This window comes from Sphaerodactylus townsendi, linkage group LG04, assembly GCF_021028975.2.
Source record: "Sphaerodactylus townsendi isolate TG3544 linkage group LG04, MPM_Stown_v2.3, whole genome shotgun sequence".
Taxonomy (NCBI): Eukaryota; Metazoa; Chordata; class Lepidosauria; order Squamata; family Sphaerodactylidae; genus Sphaerodactylus; species Sphaerodactylus townsendi.
In genome coordinates this window covers 67,701,707-67,720,476 of record NC_059428.1, presented here as the reverse complement: position 1 = coordinate 67,720,476, position 18,770 = coordinate 67,701,707, and the positions used below count along the sequence as shown (strand labels likewise).

Sequence of the window (18,770 nt, the reverse complement as noted above, 5' to 3'; positions counted from 1 at the left end):
GGGAGAGGGTGGCATGCAAGGGAGGGGATCTATGCAAATCCATGCTTTGCAACCACGTTTCTTGTAGCACTGTGGTGCCACAATTCAGTTGATCTGTGATTTTTGTGGTCAGATCTGGAGATACAGACATGCAATATGAATTGATGTTGAATTTGGCATGACCAGAAACAAAAATCCCAAGGATCCATACTTTAGAACCTGGTTTTTGCCCCACTGCTGTGCCACAAAGCATCAGAGCAATAATTTTTGCAGTCACATCTATGGTTATGATCATGATATGTAACCTGGTGACCTAATATAAAAATGAGGATTCATATTTCCAACTACTTTTTTGCTCCACTGTGGTACCACAAAGCCACGGGTGTGCGATTTCTGTTGTGCTGCCTATTAAGACATGCTCTACAGTAGGATGGTGGTTTATTAGGATCCGCACCTTGGATCCACGTTTTTGTGCTGCTGCAGTGCCACAAAATGTTGGATTTGTTTTCTATACTGTAGTCCGTAGTCCTGGCTTCCACAAGTGATTTGATACTGGTTTTGGTGGAGTTCTCCTTTAAAAAGGGGAGGATCCATGAAGCTTCATGTAGACCCGACTTTTACTTTCCCCCAATTTGAACATAAAACATTGCACATTTTCCAGCATGTACAGCCAACTGACATTTAAACAGCATATGCACTGCGTGTATAAATCTCCCTGCGACAGGACCTGTAGTCTCTTGACTCTATTCAGAGGAAATTTTCTGCGAAAGAGGGAATTGCCATTTCGTTTTTATTTTTGCTTGTTTCACTGTACAGTTTTTTGTAGCAAAACGAAATGAGCGGCAAAGGGTGCACGGCACTGCCTGCAGCGTTGTTGCGATGCATGGGCTAAAAAGGAAAAAAAAGTCGGAGAAGTTCAGGGCGGAGCATAAAAGCTGCCATAGGGATGATGCACCACCCATCCACTTTAAAATCAATAGTGCCTTGAGGTGGAGTGTTACTGACCCGGATATTACTCGCTTCCCGGAAGGGTAGAGGGACGAGCGGGGGGGGGGGGGGGGGGGGGCCAAAAAGCGGAAATGAGAGCACAATTTCCCTTTCATCTTTCCTGCCCGGAAAGAATTTCGCAGGAGTCACGTGGATGGGGAGGTGACGTTGTTCTAGGGGCATGTGACGTGTGTGCAAAGCGCTGCGGGAGGGGTCGACATGGGCACTGCCCTGGATGTCAAAATTAAGCGGGCTAACAAGGTGTATCATGGCGGGGTGAGCTTCAGCCAAGGACGAGGGGATCTGCTTGGGTGCTCGAAGGGGGTGGCGGTGTGAAAGGGGAAGCGATGGGAGTGACTGAGTGGGGTTGGGGTTGGTTGGGTGAGCAGAGCAGAGGAGAGGAAGCGGGCAATTCCTGGGAAGCTTATTTGAGGCGGGGGGTGCGGGAGAAGCTTTGGTTAGTGATGTATATTAGGAATGGGTGAGCTAACTGTGCCTTGTGTATGGAGAAACTGCATCGACTTCCCTCAGCAGAGCTCGCCGCTAAGCTAGTGTGCCCAGGATTGTGGTCTTGTGGCTGAGGATAGTGAGGTGATATTCTTGTTTTCACAAACAGGTGAGGAGTTCAGCCACTATCCTGCCTGATCATTTCAAACTGTGCGTGTGTGTGTGGGCGGGGGGCGGATTATATGAGCAAAGTTGTCGGTGGGAGAGACATGGAAACTTAGAATGCCAATGTGTAAGGCCCCTTCTTCCTTACATCTTCTGTTTTGAATGGTTTTGTGGGGCGGGTAACGCTACTTCATGTCTGCATTCTGATATTTACTGTATTAACTGCTGTTTATGATAGCTGACAATTGATTCTGTGGTAACATACTGGTGTGGGTCTCTGGATTGGTTACAGCAGGGACTGGGTAAAAGTCAGACCCAGATTATTTTAAACAAATACTGTTGACCATGTCTTAGTCTGTTGGCAGCAGTACAGAAATCACTCATCTACATTTTCATGGGGTCATAGTTGCACAAAAATGTGATTAGAAAGCATGGCTCCTCGTGCTTCTATGTGATTTTTGCACTAGATCACACTGAACTCACTGCCATGTCCATGGGCACAGCTTTCACTCCAAAAATCATGGGCCCATGCCTTTGTGGTGACTCCATGGTGTATAAACATAGTTCTGAACCATGAATCCTCAGAGGTTTTGTGATGGGTCACTAGAAACTCACCATCAAATCACAAAGGGGGGAAATCACCAAAGAGAAATTCAAACAAATAGCAAGGACGTGTAGGGAGAAAGTCAGAAAAGCTGACTTGTGAGGAGAGACTTAGGGAGCTGGGGATGTTTAGTTTGGCAAAGAGATGGTTAAGGAGTGACATAATAGCCATGTTAAAATATTTGAAGGGATGTCATGTTGAAGAGGGAGCAATCTTGTTTTCTGCTGCTCCAGAGACTAGGAGAAGGAGTAATGTGTTCAAGGTGCAGGAAAAGTGATTCCATCGAAACATTAGGAGGAATTTCCTGACAGTTAGGGCTGTTCGACCATGGAATACACTTCCTCAGAGTGTAGTGGAGTCTCCTTTGGAGGTTTTTAAACAGAGGCTGGATGGCCATATGTCAGGGGTACTTTGATTGTCTGTTCCTGCATGGCAGGGGGTTGGACTTGATGTCCCTTCTAGTCTTTTCCAACTCTATGATTCTATGATATGTCCAAGGTCACACCTTGTACCACAGAAGTCACAGATCCATGATTTTATGGCAGTACGATGGTGCTAAAACATGGTTCCCCACTGTAAACCCTCAACATAATGCAAAATTTCTGAGGACCCATTATGTGGCACTGCCACAAAGGCATGGATGCATAATTTTAATGGTGCAGTCTGTGGCTATGAGAATGATCATGATGTAGTGGTGAATTTGGGATGACCCAAAACAGTGTCATGAAGTATCACATCCTTGTTTTTTATGGTCACATCTATGGCTGCAGTGTGATCTGATAGAGATTTCAGGGTGACCTAGCAGAAAAATCATAAGGATCCATTCTTTGCAACCACGTTTTTGTGCCTCTGTGGTGTCACGATATAGTGGATCTGTGATTTTTTTGTGGTCCGATCTGGGGCTACAGATATGTAATGTGAATTGATGGTGAATCAAAAATTTAAAGAATCTGCAAGGATGCATGTTTTACAACCATGATTTTATGCTATTGTGATGCCACAAAGATATAAATGCATGATTTCTGTGATAGTTTTGTAGACTAAGACATTGTCTACTGTATAATGGTGGTTTTGTTTTGTTTCAGTGTATAAACCATGTGAATTCGTGATTAGTGCCTCGATCCACATTTTGATGCTGTTGTAGTACCAGAAAATGTTGGATTTATGTTTTCTGTAGTCTAGTCCATAATCCTGGCTTCCACAAGAGTTTTGGTACTGGTTTAGATATCTGGTTTAGATATCTTAGTGATATAGATAAATCTGGAATAATGACTGAAGAGATGTCTTCTGGAGGTATAAGGGTTTTTCACTTTTCTCAAGCATCTCCATACTTAATAACATCAGCTTCTATCCTGTAAAGTCTTTCCTGTGAAGATTTTGATGGGAATTCTGACTTTTGTATTATTCTTTCTTCATATATCTTTGTTTCTGCATCATATGTGATTCCTTTTCTCTTTGGACTGGCTTCAAGAAGTGGATCAGGTTCCTGAGGGACATTATTTGGAATCTCAGTAGCGGTAGATTCATTCAGAAGAACTAAAGGGGGTTGGCTCATATTCGAGAAAGACTGTTCAATTCCATAATTATTTGCAGAGTACATGGAAGAAAGTGGTTCTTCTGCTGCTGGAGAAGTTTTTAAAAAATGATGAGGAAGGCACATTTGAACATTCTTGTCCCAAACTTTTATTTAAAAGCCCTAAACAAAGTTGGACAAAAGTCTCCAACCGAAATCACTCCGCCAGCTGGAGCTGAAGAGGTGTCCACAGTGCCACCAACTGTGTCCCCCACCCCATCCCCGTGTTCCCCTAAAAACTGGCAAGAGCGACAACAGTGGCTTCCTTTAGTGCCTTGTGGGGGCTGCCTATGTCTGAAAGCCACAAAGCGAGCTTTAGTTGAGGGGGGGGCCCTCCCCCTTTCTTGGGAGATGGGCTGCTGTTCCCTCTATTGTGGCACGTAAGAGGATGTGAGTTTCTCTGTTCCGTCCCTGACATGCAGAATATAAGAAAGAAAGGCGAGTTCTGGGTTTCAGCCAGTAGACAATGGTCTGTATTGGGCAAGAAACAAACAAAAAAATAAATGCAGCCATCCCCAGAGCATCAAGGGAAACCGTCATCATCATCCTCGGCCATTTCCTTGGCAAATTCTAGGTCTTGCTGCTCACGCTCCCGGCGCTCCTCTGCAGACTCCAGGTCCTTATTATAAGACTTTGGAGGGAACCTCATTGCCTTGACAGACATGTTGTGAATGTCTAGGCAGAAGGAGATACGCTGGTGGAAGGCCAGCTGGGGTTCCCGTGTTGAGTAGATGTCAGTCATCTCTTTGGACTGGACGTAGCCTTTCTCATGGTTGATGCTGGCTTCTATCACACCGTCCCGGATGGCCTTGGTGACAATGAACTCAGCATCTTCTGGACTATCCAGCTGCAACTTCTGGGCGATGTCAGCCAAGGAGATGCGCGAGTATGAAAGACTGATCATGCGAACCCCTGTCTTAATCACATTGTGCCTCAGCCGGATAATAAGGGTATAGGTCCCGAATAAGGGTATAGGTCCCGAATAAGGGTATAGGTCTTTGAAAACAATATTCAGGTGAAATGAGTTTACCTTGCTTTGGAGATGCTCCCAATGGTGAATTCGCCAATTTCTTAAACTTCTCTTGGCATGCCTTCATATAGGAAAGCTTTCACCAATGTATCCACAGCCTAACAAACACAATGTTTGGAAGTGAGCCAAATCTTGAATGTGTAGTAAGTGTCTTTCTTAATTATTATCAGAATGATCAGAATACTGATGGCAGACAGTGGCACAGATTTATGCCAGAAGCTCTCCTTGATGTAACCAATTAAAAAGCAGAGCGGGAAAAAGTCACTCCACCACTCCTTTTAAAGCAGCCGGGGGGGGGGGGGTGTTTAAAAGAAAAGTCCTTCCATCATTCAGTGGAGTTCCTGCCTCTAAAAGCTAATCCTAATATTAGGTCTACCAATATTTCAGACCAAAATTCAGCCTCTGGTAAGTCTGGACAAAAAGAACAGTTTGGCTGTTATAAGATAGTCATCGATAGAACTATTGTAGGTGCTCTTAAAGTTTTGATAGTACAGAGCAGGATTCAGAAGATACTATGACAGATCTAAAAGAGAGACATAGGGGAATATGGGATCTCTAGTGGTATGTTAAATCCTAGCAGTTTAGAGATTTGCTCATAAAATAACACTTCATGTAATGATTTTAGGTCATTGGAAGCCTGTAAAGATGGTGGAGCACTCTTGTCATGCATTGTTTCTGGTGACCTGCTCTCAGGAGATTAGCCATCACCATTATTAAAATTTCAGAACACTGGCTAAAAGTGGACCTCTAAAAGTGTATCCTAGCAGTACAGCTTTAAGATTCCAAAAGCTGGGGTGGTGGTTGCATATTACAGCATTCTTTTCAAATGGAAAAGGTGAAAGGCTGAGATATGGATTCATCAGTACATGTCTGACCACAGGAGGTTGAAACCATTTTGAAACCTTTCTTCCCCTTCCCCAGTCCAATTTTGAAGTCTCTTTCAAGCAGATACAGGAAGCTTATGGAAGTGTCATTAGATTACGTCTGCATTTGGTATGGTGGTTTGCAAATTAAGGAGACATGGTACTATCTGTAAATGCATCTATTCTGTTGTGGGACCTTCAATAGCCCAGTCCTATCTAATAAACACCAGTTCTGTTGTGGGACCTTCAATAGCCCAGTCCTATCTAATAAACACCAGTTTTGCAGTCTGGATGGGCTTTTTAGTCCTTCCTTCCAGATCTGACAGCCATCATGATATAGTGGTTAAGAGCCATGGACCAGGTTTGATTCCCCACTCCTCCTGCTTTAAAGGAGTGTCAGCAGATCTGGTCATAGATCTCCTATATAATGCTTATTTGGCCCACAGAACTGGTTCTTTCCCACTCTGGGTCACAGGGAAACACAGGAACAGCAGACTCTTATCTGGTGAACCAGATTTGTTTCCCCATTCCTACATTCCTGCTGGGTGAACTTAGGCTAGTCACAGTTCTCTGTGAACTCTCTCAGCCCCTATGTGTCTGTTGTGAGGAGAGGAAGGATAAGGAGTTTGTAGGCCACCTTGAGACTCCTTACAAGAGAGAAAGATGGTATGAATCCAAACTCCTCCTTTTCTGCTTCTTCATTCTATTCAGGCTAAGCTCAAGGAGGACTGTGTTTCCCTGTGATCCAGAGTGGGAGAGAACCAGTTCTGTGGGCCAAATAAGCATTACATAGGAGATCTATGACCAGAACTCCTGACACTCCTTTAAAGCAGCCCGTTGGGGAGGGGTTCTGATTCAAAGTGTTAAAAAAGGAAATAAACCCACAGATTTCCTATGTACCTGGTAGTTTGGTTCTCATTTTCCCCAAGTAAACAATATATTTTGGTGAGGAGAATGCTGTTATCTGTGTTGCTTTTTAGAGCTATTTTAGAAGAATGGTCTGAGAACAGAGCATCCAAAAAACTTTGTAGTTTAGTCACTTGCAAAAGCTCATATAGAAACGGCTTTAAAATGTCACTACTCTCTTGGTTTCTTCAGTACCATAAATAAAATGAAATATATAGGGATTCCTTGGCATAGTTAGGTAAAAGTTAAGGGTGAAGGTAGTCCCCTTAGCAAGCGCCAAGTTATTACTGACCCATGGGGTGATGTCACATCACAACATTTACGAGGCAGACAATGTTTATGGGGTGATGCTACACAGTAACATACAGAAAGAATGAATCTGTGTGAAGTGGAGCTGTATTTTCTAATGAATGTGCTAGTCATTTGGCAATGCAGCAGGGTTGTATAGTGGTAGAGTAACAAACAATAATGGTTTTGTGTTACAGTAACAGCTTTCAATTGCCGATGAAATCTCAAAAGAAAAAGTGATTCCTTTTTCTTGTCTGTGTTCACTCTGTGTCCCCTCCTTGATTTAGGAATTTCTCAGTGGAGTGGTGGTCATAACAAGTAAAGATTCAGTCCAGCACCAGGGAATCTCTTTAACAATGGAAGGATCTGTAAATCTACAACTCAGTGCCAAAAGTGTTGGTGTGTTTGAAGCCTTCTACAATTCTGTTAAGGTAAAATTACTGAAGAAAATATGGGTTACAGCAAGCTTTCATTAACCGGGTTATCTATATAAAGAACTAAATATTTTGCAGGAAAGATTTCTGCTGTTTGGCCTGTAACTTGGTAATAGTTTGAAGGGTAGCTTGTCAATTAGAATGCAAATAACTTTCTGGTTTGGTGATGGTGGATGTAGTATTGAAATGTTTGGGTTAAGAGATGCAAGATCCAAGGGGGGATGTGAATTGTTCAGTTTTCAGGATCACTAGAGGAATTCCTATGGTCCCACCCTTTAGAATGATTGAAATGAAAGTTGTATGAGAATCCTGAACAATGCATATTCACTTTTTTTAACCGTAGAATTTGTTTTCTGCCTTCAACTTATTTTTCTTCTTCACAACTGATAAAAATGAAGATATATGTGCAATGGTCGCATAGGGTACACTAGTTTGCAACTCTTTCTCAGAACATGAAGAAGTCAATAAATGTGCAAAATAGTACACTTTTCTAGACAAATTAAATTATAAATGTAGTTTTCAGTATTGTTTAAAACTTCCATTCTCTCAGGTTTGGAAAGGACTACTGCAGGAAACATCTGAACCCCTGCACTGCTGTCACTGATTAATTCCAGGATCAACCTCATTGTCTAAACCACTTGAAACTTGTATATTTTAAAGATATGAGTAAATCAATGACTCTCAGATTCCCACGTTACTTATGAAAATTTTGAATAAGACATGTGAGGCATTTTAAAAGTAAAACTTTTCTGATAGTAAAACAGAAAAAACAAGAAGAGAAAATATCGGAATAGTGTAGTTATGGTTCTAAAATCTGCTTAATGCCAAGCTTATTGAACTTTAAGCACAAGCCATAATATTTTATTCTCTTTGGCATTCTGTTGATTTTATTACTACTTATTTCTGAGTGTTGTAACAAATTGTTTATTGTTTTAATATTGTAAGCTGCCTCATGAGTAAATTGTACACTGCTTCTTCATATATATGAAATAGAGATATATTATGAATTCAAATTTCTTGCTTGCTTTTTCACTTGAGATCAACACAAGAATTTCATTTAGGACTACTAGTAAGGGTCATAACCTACCACTGATAGGGCCTTTGGAGATTCTGACCATTGCGCTTCTTTCTTCACAATACCAATGTTGGTGATCTGAGACTTCTGTAGTCATCTTTTAGTCTTTACTTTTCAGATTGGACAGTGATAAAATGATGTATAATATTACCTAGTTTCTATTTTTTAAAAATAGAACAAGTAATTATGTTACATAATATAATTTCTAAATGATTAATATTTGGCTTTTACTCCTTCATACTTGACACAAAATAAAACACTCAAATTCCTTAATTCCATAAATGATATCATTAATGTATCTAATGTATTAATGTATCAGAATTTCTAAGAAAAGTTGCTGCTTATATTTGCAGTGTGTTAAGAGTATCCTGAACCTCTCAATGTTTCATTTTTCACAGCCCATCCAACTTATTAACAGTACTGTAGAAATGGTAAAACCTGGAAAACTGCCCAGTGGTAAAACAGAAATTCCTTTTGAGTTTCCACTGCAGGTAAAGGGAAACAAAGTTCTTTATGAAACATACCATGGAGTTTTTGTCAATATCCAGGTGAGAGGAGCTTTCCATTTGGCAAATCAAGACTGTGGGGAATGTGTAAAATTTGCTGTTAATATTGGTATAGCCGTATGGCCCAATTGGGGGGGGGGGAGGGGGACAAATACACTTATGGAGGCAGTGTGGGCAATTTGCTCTCCCCGGAGCACTTATCCTGATGGAGAGGAAAATGCGCTACTGGGCAGACACTGAGGGCTGCTGGGACACATGCACGTCAGCACTCCTATGCTGCTGCTGGCCCTAAAAGCGCAGTAGGGGTGTGCCACAGGCATGCCCAGGGATGGAACTGATATTAATTGGCTTTCACCCCGAGTTTACAGCTAGTTATGCCACAATCCAGGGCTTGGACTTACACCACCCTCTCAGGATTAATATGTTCTGTTCCTGAATCTTCAAGGTTTTTGCTACGTTGAGTGTCACTGCAATCATGTCTAATGTGCATCTGCCTTTTGTTTCTAAACCCCCATTCCTGATGCCAACTGTTTTATTTAATGAGATGGTTCTTATCTAGTTAGTGTTCGAGCTTCCTCCCAATTAGAACTTCTGTGGTTTGAGCAACAACATGACCAAAGCAGTGCCAACTCATAAGTTCAGTTATTTCACATAAAATTCCAGTTGAGATGGATTGATGCTTGCTGATGGTAAAACCATTTTTATTGTACTTGAGCAAATAGAAATAATTTTATTGGAGTCACTGGGAATTTTCCAAGAGTTCAGTGGATATGGGACTTTCTTGCAGCATTCTCTTTGGTCCCCTTTGCTCCTCTTTTGTGTCCAGAATGTTAAAAGCATTTTGTCCCATTTCACATTCCACTTTATTTCTCAGTTGGAACAAAATGGATGTATTAACATGCTCTTGGTGTGTGTAGATTTGTTTAAACAAAAAATGGAAAATCAGTTTGTTTTTAAATTGGTAGCCATTTAGGTAATATTTCCATTTGATCTTTAACCAAGATAAATACATCTAAGAAATAAGAAGCCCACGCCATCTTTAGAAGTTCAACACTTAACAGTTTTATACGTAGAGTGGTTGAACTTCAACTGGATTGTGTCCATAGTGTTTCATCCTTGTTTCTTTTTTTAAAAAATAATAGTTTATTATATATCACATATTAAGAATCAATATACAATTGTCAGTGAAATAAACATTTCATATATCATTTAACCAATTCACTAACATATCTACATTGATCTATTTGGTTTGATACTGTTCAATAAAATTAAATCTTACTAAGGTTTCCCTTTCCAAATAATACAGTAGTCAATACAGTAGCCAATACAGTAGTGTTTCATCCTTGTTTCATGCCCATTTCATTTCATATATTTGATCTTGTGTCTCATCGGGTTCTTTCAGGATATATGAAGTTGCTTTCTACAAAATTCTTCCTTGTGATTCATAAAGATACAGGAATAGCAGTTACTGAGTCTCTTCCCAACTAAGGCATGATTGTGCAGCAGACTCAAATGATTAATAGTTTGTGGTTAGAGAGGTAATGACGTGAAATAAGTGAACAAGCATTCATTTTCATTGATTATTGGTACATTGTTTTGCATGAACTCAAGTCTTCTAAATGATAACTGTATTTATCTGATGCTCAGTCAACCGAGTCTGAATTAACTGCTAGTGTTCAGTTTTTCATTTTCCAGAATGCAAAATCTAACCTATTTTTTTCTTGCACAGTATACTCTTCGGTGTGACATGCGGCGCTCTCTCCTGGCTAAGGACTTGACAAAGACATGTGAATTTATTGTCCACTCCCTAGTAAGTCAGCTTCCAGAACTATTGAGTTTAGCTATCTAAGTTTTGTGTATCTTCATATCTGTTTAGCAGCATATGGGCTGCATTGTGTTGCTATACAAGTAACACCCAGGAGTGGGTCTTTACTTGGTTGAATAATAAATCTGGTTTTTGGTTTCACTTCCTCTGGCATGGAGGTTTCACATACTGGCTCACACGCTAAAGTTAGTCAGGGAAGCAGGAAGTCTGTTAGAGTATTGGCAGGGACGCACTTAAAGGTTTCCTTAGCAGTTACTCCTTCTCTTTGGAAGTCACACATCCTCAGACTGTGGACAGCTCTTTCCTAGAAGTTTTTCCAGTGTCAGCAGAAACTTTTTTAATTCTGGAAGGCCTATATTGGTTAAATCCCTCCCTTGTGTATATAAATGTCTTATGATTTATAATTGCCATCTGTTTTCAGTGTTCTCCCTCTGAACCAAAGGACATCTTCTGGCTAATTCACACTAACCAATCAGGGAGGAAACAAACAAATTCTTCTTTCTATTTGGCTTGGGATCTTGTAACATGTTCTTTTCCTCAGTTCTTTTCCTGCCTTAGTGAGTTGCAACTAGTTTGGCTGCCTGTTCTAGTTTCTTTTTTCCTTTCTACTTATTCTTACCTTAATTTCGTCTACTCCATTCCCTTTTGTTACCTTCTCTTCTCTGGGCTGTCCCTGTTTTTTCTGACTCTCATTAAGGCTGATGGAAGGTGAGTTGAATTGAAGAGGAGGCTTATAAGGCGTAACCTCTGGGTGTCCAAGCTAGAAGTGAGGCTGTGTACAATGGCTTCTTGTTGGAGGCCAGTGTGGAGGCTCTAATAACAATGAGAGCCAAAGAAGCTGCTAGGTTTTTCCCTTCCTGATGTTCTTTGAGTGGCAACTAAGATCTCAGTGAGTCAAGCCTATGGCAAATAGCCAAGTTCTTCGTTCCTTAATAAGTTTTGCAAAATGTTGTCTTATACTTCTGAGCGCTTGCAGGTTTCCCTTGCGGATGCCCCAGTGGTTGTCCTGCAGTTCGTCTGGCTGCTCATGAAGGCTAAATGCATGACAGTGTGGATAGAATAGCGGACTTGGCAATCAAAAGGGCCCATGAAGCCACCACCATAGCCATCCAAGTCTCAGCAACTGCCTCTACATTTGTTAACATTTTTGGCCAGGGTGATGGTTTCTATGGCAGCAGCTAGCTGCTTACCCTGGTTCCTTCCATTCAAAGACCATCGTTTTCTCCCACCCCTTCCATGGCAACAAGCTGTTCAGGGACTATCTCAAGAAGATTTTATTGGAAACTAAGGACAAATTTAAGGCCACACCCAGAAATCTGAGGAAGTCGAACTGGAGATTGAGGAAGAATTGGAGATCTGTGGAAGTCAAACTGGAGACTGTTCTTTTCATTCCTCACATACTTCCTAGATTTTGATAGGACAACCACAAATCAAATTGGTGACAATCGGATATCCAAACAAGAAAGGGTCCTTTCACCACAGACCTAACTCCAGACATGACTGCCCAGACCAGGACAATAAGTCCTCCTAGGCGTGACTTGCAGAACATTCTAGCGCAAGGAAGATTATAGAGCTTCAAGGAGTCTTGGATAGGCTCAAACACAGACAAATGTGTTCCCAAGGTGGTTTCCAGCAGCTATGCGGTCAAAGGCTAGACACAGCTTCTCGAAGCTCTCTCAGCCCCACGTACCTCTCAGGGTGTTTGTTGTAAGGGGGGAAGGGCAAGGAGATTGTAAGCCCCTTTGAGTCTCCTGCAGGAGAGAAAGGGGGGATATAAATCCAAACTCTTCTTCTAACTTCCCTGTGGCCTCCAGGCCTCCTGTATGCCTTCCCTCTGATCCTGATAATTCCCAAACTCATTAGGAAAATCAGAGAGCAACAGGTGAAGGTCATGGTCCTGGCCCTTTTGGGGCTGGGAAACCCTGGTTTTCCGACCTCAGACAGATGTTGTCCATACCTTCATTCAGGCTATTGTTCCATCGAGACATGATGCACCAAAGGCCCATCTTTCATCCAGAGCTGGATAGTTTGCAGCTAACTACATGGAAGTTGCGAGAGAGCTTCTCTTGAGTCTGGGATACTGCAGCGATGTCACCAATCCCTTACAGGTGTCTAAAAGAAGATTGCTGTGCTCCACCAATCACATGTACAATTTTACTTAGAAGGCATATGTCAGGTGGTGAAGCAGAAAATATATCCTTTGAATTCTTCAGCCCAGTCAATCCTAGAATTCCTGTAGGAGGGTTTCCAGTTCGGCTTATGAATGGCCACTCTTAGAAAACAGCTGGCTGCCCTGGTGATGGTCATTCCTCAGATTGACAGATGGGTGACTACAAAACATCTGCATATTCACAGATTCCCGAAGGTCGCCCTAGCCCAGACTCGACCTCCTATGCATCGTTTCCCCTCCTAGAAATTAAACACAGTCCTGATGACTTTGACAAAACCTCCCCTTGAGCCCATTGGGAAGATCTTCTTGAAATTTCTAAGAATGAAGACTTGATGGCCATTGCCTTGTCTAGAAAGGTCTCAGAAATGGGAGTCATTTCCATCAACAATTCCTTTTGTGTAGTCCATAAGAATAAGGTAATCCTAATAACTGATCTAGCATTCCAGTCAGAAATAGACTCTAAATTCCACCAAAACAGGAGATTTTCCTTCCATCCTTTTGCCCGGATCCAAAGCACCCAAAAGAACAGATGAGGCACACCTTGGACGTGAGAAGGGCACTCAAGACATATATAATTTGAACTCAGCCTATCAGAAAGATGGAGGCTCTGTTCATTTTGGTTTCTTCTCCAAACCTTTGTTGTAAAATATCAGCATCCACTATCAGCCAATTGTTGAGGTCTACAGAGCATAGCATATTGAGGTTCCTAGAGGCATCACGCCCCACTCAGCCAGAAGTGCAGCCACAAACACAGCTTCTGTGAAGAATTCCTCTTTTGAGGAAATTTGTAGAGTTGCCCCATGGTCATCCATCACGACTTTCATCTGACAGAACAGATACTTATAGTTCTGTTGACACAGCCTTGAGTGTTGCAGCACATTCAGGACTCTGAAGACAATATCCCACCTGTAGTGTAGATTTGCTACTGTGGGAGGTCCCAGAAGATATCCTCTAACGTAAGAGGGAGAATAATTATTGGATATTCACTATGAAGGGTCCTTCTCTGAACACAAGAGGACATCTTGCCTTCCCATTTTCCACTTTTACTATCCTGATCTGCTGCTTTCCTGTTCTAATATTGCAGGCAACCGTTACTTTTGTTCTTTTCTGTTGATTTTTCCTTTCAGTATTTTCTATGTAGCTAGTTAGAATAGTTGACTGCTGTTTGAAATGTTTGGAATGGAGACTAAAGGAGATGGTCCCAAGCCAAATAGGAAGAATTAGTTTCCGGCCTCCCTGATTGGTTAGTGGGAATTATGCAGAAGGTGTCCTCTTGTGCTCAGAGGAGAGGGACTTTTCACGGTGAGTAGCCAGTGGTTGTTTTGTGTGCATTTTATTATTGAAGCCACCTTAACTATTTTTAAATGCAAAGGCAAGATAAAAAATAAAAATGTTTATTTTTTTTCTCTTAAGAATCTCTGCCTAATGTAGTAGTTGGGACAATCCACGAATCTATTTTTGTGCAAAAATGGTTTTGTGCAAAACTATGGAGTGCAGTGGTTTTGTTTTTCTGAAAGAACTCATAATAGCAACTCATTTAAACTGTTATCATTGGAAGCTGGAACCCATGAGGCTGGTTGAGGAGTGCATTATTGAATCCTGCAGCTACGTACTGTTGTTTCAAAGCAGTGAGAATGAATATAAGACAGACATGACAAATGAGAGAATAGAGACTGAAGAAATACAATGCATCCCCCAGATAAGATTTTTAAAAATGAAATCCTGTGGTAATTTATGTGGAGACTATTATTTGTATGATGAAGCTATGTGAGAAATAACTTGCTATGCTAACTTTTTGACTACAATTTTTATTCACTCTCCATATCTTCCCATGACTATGAAACATTTTTACTGCAGACTGCTTCCTCCACTCATCCCCCCCAAAATGCTGGAAAATCTTGTTTTCAAATGTGTATGCACAATAAATGTTCTACTACACATGTGTTCAAAGCGTACTGCAGCACTGATGGCCAAGTCAGGATGGCTGAACGTTTCCTTCTACCAGTCATTATCTGGGAGGAGCTGTAGTGACATGGGACCCACCCTAGTTCTTGCAATAAAGGACTTCAGGTGCACATTTTCTGAATGGTTCTCAGGTATATAAATGGAATTCTCCTTCTAAGTGTCATAATCACTCTGTTGCAGCCCCAGAAAGGTAAACCAACTCCAAGCCCGGTGGATTTCACTATTACACCTGAAACTCTACAGAACGTTAAAGAGGTAAGACCACTCATACCTTTCCACGTCCTTCAGAGGACTTACATCCCATGGCATGGTGGAATATATAGTTGAGATTTTTTTTTAAATGCCAAGGTCAATGGTGCATAATAAAATAAAAATGTGTTTTATTAGTTAACATTCCCCAAATTCCCTATATATTTCACCAAGAGGTTTTTTCAGGATAATCTGTAATCTGTAATTGTGTTACTAAGTTTACATAAATATCTTCTATTTGCTTAGTAATGTAATAAACTGCTACCTATTTTCAGGATGTTTCCCACTCACTTTTCCTCTTACTTCACTTTGCATTTAGAGGGCCTCTCTCCCCAAATTTCTCATTAGAGGCCATCTCAACTCAACAAACTGCATCATAACCCAGCCACTGACAGGAGAACTGGTGGTGGTGAGCTCAGAAGCTCCCGTTAAGAGTATTGAACTCCAATTAGTGCGAGTGGAAACCTGTGGTAAGTCTTTACACAAGAAGTGATATGACAACCATTCTTTGTTTCAGTATGGGTGAATCTACATTTTAAAAACTGACATCCACTAAAATATTCTTAAATTAAACTAATTTGATTTACTTTAGTTGCTCCTGTGGAATTGTAAGGTTTTATTATAACATCTTGTCTGCAGGGAAACTCATGGTCGAGACCAGCTTATGTGTTTGGTAGTTCCTACCTATTAACACTTTCTCAGTGTGCTGGAATATGCTATAGTACCCTGTTTCCCCTAATATAAGACATCCCCAAAAAATAAGACATGGTAGAAGTTTTGCTGAAGTGCGAAATATAAGGCATCCCCCGAAAGTAAGACATAGCAAAGTTTTTGTTTGGAAGCATGCCCAACGAACAGAACACAGGAAAAATAAGACATCCCCTGAAAATAAGACATAGCACATCTTTGGGAGCAAAAATTAATATAAGACACTGTCTTAAATTCGGGGAAACACGGTATGTTCAACTGCATAGGACCATTTAATCTGCTAGGTCATTGTGCTACGTTTTGAACTACATGCAGTATGCTATATGTACAACTATACACAGTTTACATGCATATTGGCTTGTCAGAGTTAAATATAACCATTGGTAACACATTTATTACAGAATAGCAGTACTTGCTACGTAGGAATTTTCAAACATGTAACAACTCAATTTGGAATGCCATTAACAGTATTAAAATATATATATATATATAAAAATAAATAAATCTTGTTTTTCTAAAGGCTGTGCTGAAGGTTATGCTAGGGATGCCACTGAGATTCAGAATATTCAGATAGCTGATGGAGATGCTTGCAGAAATCTTCCTATTCCAATCTACATGGTGTTCCCACGGCTTTTTACCTGCCCTACACTAGAAACTACAAACTTCAAAGTTGGTGAGCAGATGAATTAATCACATCCTCATTTTGTAACTGAATTTGTTTCAGCTTAATGCCTTGGTACCATACATACTGATCACTCATGATTAGCAATTCACTAGGGATTAGATAAGAAATTCAATAAAATAAGATACTTCCAGGAGCTCTTTCCCCCCAATAAAATTAATTCTTTTGATATGAAGTGTCATGTGATCGGCCACACCAGTACCTCAGTGTCTGCCCCCCCATCAGTTTTAATGCAGCTGTGCCAAAGACACAAGGTATATCCCAGATGGTGTATTTGTGGAAGAATACGATAAAAGAATGATATACAGCCACTTCCAGTTTGATCAGTTCTTGCTAAGCTACTCTAAAGGCAAATAGATAAGGAGAGGAAGAAGCATTTCCTCGTCTCTTCTCATGTTGCCTCTAGGTTTGTGGGGACAAGAAGACTGTGACACCATCACTATCCAGGACTCAGAGCAGGGGAATAAATTCAGCCTTGCATGTAGTGTAGTTATGACATAAACTGAAGTTTTTCTTAACTGGTATTCAGAGCCTGTGGAATGGGTTGGATCTTTGTTTTTGTAGTCAGATGTTAATTGGGTAGCCACTTTTAATTCTTTCATACTATATTACAAGCCATGAAGTGTCTGTTGCAATGCTTAGTTGTTAAATTGGAATGCAGCTTAAAAGTATTTTGATTTAAAAAATCCTCCCATGTAATGGGGCAGGATATTTAAATTTTTCAAAGCTTATTCAGTTTCAAGTATTTCTTAGTTAAAAGTGGTAAGCTCCACCTCGGGGGGTGGGGTGGGGTATCTCCTGTTTGAGACAGAAAGGGGAATATCTCTTAAATGAAAGATGCTGTGCCTACCAAATGCTGTTTTTTCTTTAGATTTGTTTTTCCTCATGTAGATCTAATCAATAATTATATACATTTTTAGTAGATTATTCAGCCAAGATTTCTTTAATTGGGTGATACTTAGAATGAAGATACTCTTAATACTGCAGAAGCATAGGACAGAACATTTGTATGTTGCTGTGATTTGAACTAATGCCAATACTTTTTTTTCTAGAATTTGAGGTTAATATTGTTGTCCTCTTGCATGATGATCATCTCATCACAGAGAATTTTCCCCTGAAGCTCTGCAGGATGTGACTATTTAAGACTATCAAAAGAATCAGCCTTCAATCAGATGAGAATCCATTGAATAGGAACTAAGCAATATGATTGCTTTTCCCATCTCTTCATCTATCTCTGTTGCAGTAAAAGTCATATTCCAGTGTTTTGAATGGCTAATAGAACTATTAGTCAAAACTTGCAAAAATTATCTCACATGTTCAGCTGTCAATACCAGACAGCTGAAACTTCTCCACAGTGATATTGACTAGCAAGTATTTATCAGATTCTCTGTTGAAAAGCTGGCTTCCTTTTGATGAAACCCAGTGTCACTGTTCACAGAAACTGCCATAAACGCCCTTGTTTGCTTTGACCCTTTGCGCGTTAATTCTGATAATGAACTGCTGTATAGGATTGTTCCTGTTTTACAAAGGGATAATTAAACCCAAATATTTTGGCATCCATGTCCTCATCTTATTACTATGTCACAGCAAGCAAATTCTTTCTTTGACTTACAGGGGTTTGCAATCTCTCAGAAAAGCAAAATGTCCCAAATCTAAGTAAAACTGGATTGATGGGAATTGTACTGAAAAGTTGATTTCTGTATTAGAAAGCAATTTAACTTTTGCAAAAAGGGGAGCTGATGGAAATGTCTGTTCTTTCGCTGCCGACATTTTAAACAAATTTACTTAAAATGTCTTGGGTGTCAACTTCCTCTATCACTTGGGGAGATACATTAACTAGTGCAGTAAGCAACTCATAATTTATATGCAGTATTGCAGGGTCAGCTGTGAGGATTAAATCTGGTATGCTTGATACGACCCTTCCACCCGATTGCCATAAAGTCACTTGAGACAAAATAATGCAAAATTGATCCTTTGTGAATGTTCCTGAACGGTAGTTTTCTGTTTGTAAAGAAGAATTAGCTGATGTAGCTCCCACACATGTAGGAGGTAGGCATATCAGCAGTGGGGAAACTTCTTGGTACTGACCAGGAAATTTTTGTCTGAGAGGTTTTCAGCTATGTCTTCAATAATGTCTCTTCCTGGCCGCACTCAACTGCGTAATTAGCTAAGGACAACTGCAGCAGTTGGTGGGGGTGGCCAGGGGCACAGCGGTTAGTAACCCCATCACCACTGGCGCCCAGCACAAGAGCCCTAGTTCATCCCACCCATGTTACATCTTTCCTTCTCATAAGAAAAGAAGCTAGACTATAGA

General features: G+C 40.6%; 1 protein-coding gene across 5 annotated transcripts in view; it reads left to right on the top strand.

The window, feature by feature from the left end:
• The first annotated feature begins 1,011 nt into the window (after positions 1-1,011).
• VPS26C (VPS26 endosomal protein sorting factor C) overlaps positions 1,012-18,770 on the top strand; it is a 33,684-nt gene continuing 15,925 nt past the window's right edge. Inside the window, exons 1-9 of one of the 5 annotated variants that reach the window (XM_048495694.1) lie at positions 1,115-1,242; positions 1,501-1,582; positions 7,130-7,273; positions 8,750-8,899; positions 10,587-10,667; positions 14,998-15,072; positions 15,386-15,536; positions 16,295-16,447; positions 16,863-17,500. In XM_048495694.1, coding sequence (XP_048351651.1) covers positions 7,199-7,273; positions 8,750-8,899; positions 10,587-10,667; positions 14,998-15,072; positions 15,386-15,536; positions 16,295-16,447; positions 16,863-16,957 — 780 coding nt within the window. In that variant the 5' untranslated portion in view covers positions 1,115-1,242; positions 1,501-1,582; positions 7,130-7,198 and the 3' untranslated portion in view covers positions 16,958-17,500. The other 4 variants (XM_048495695.1, XM_048495691.1, XM_048495692.1 and 1 more) reach the window with 4 other exon arrangements.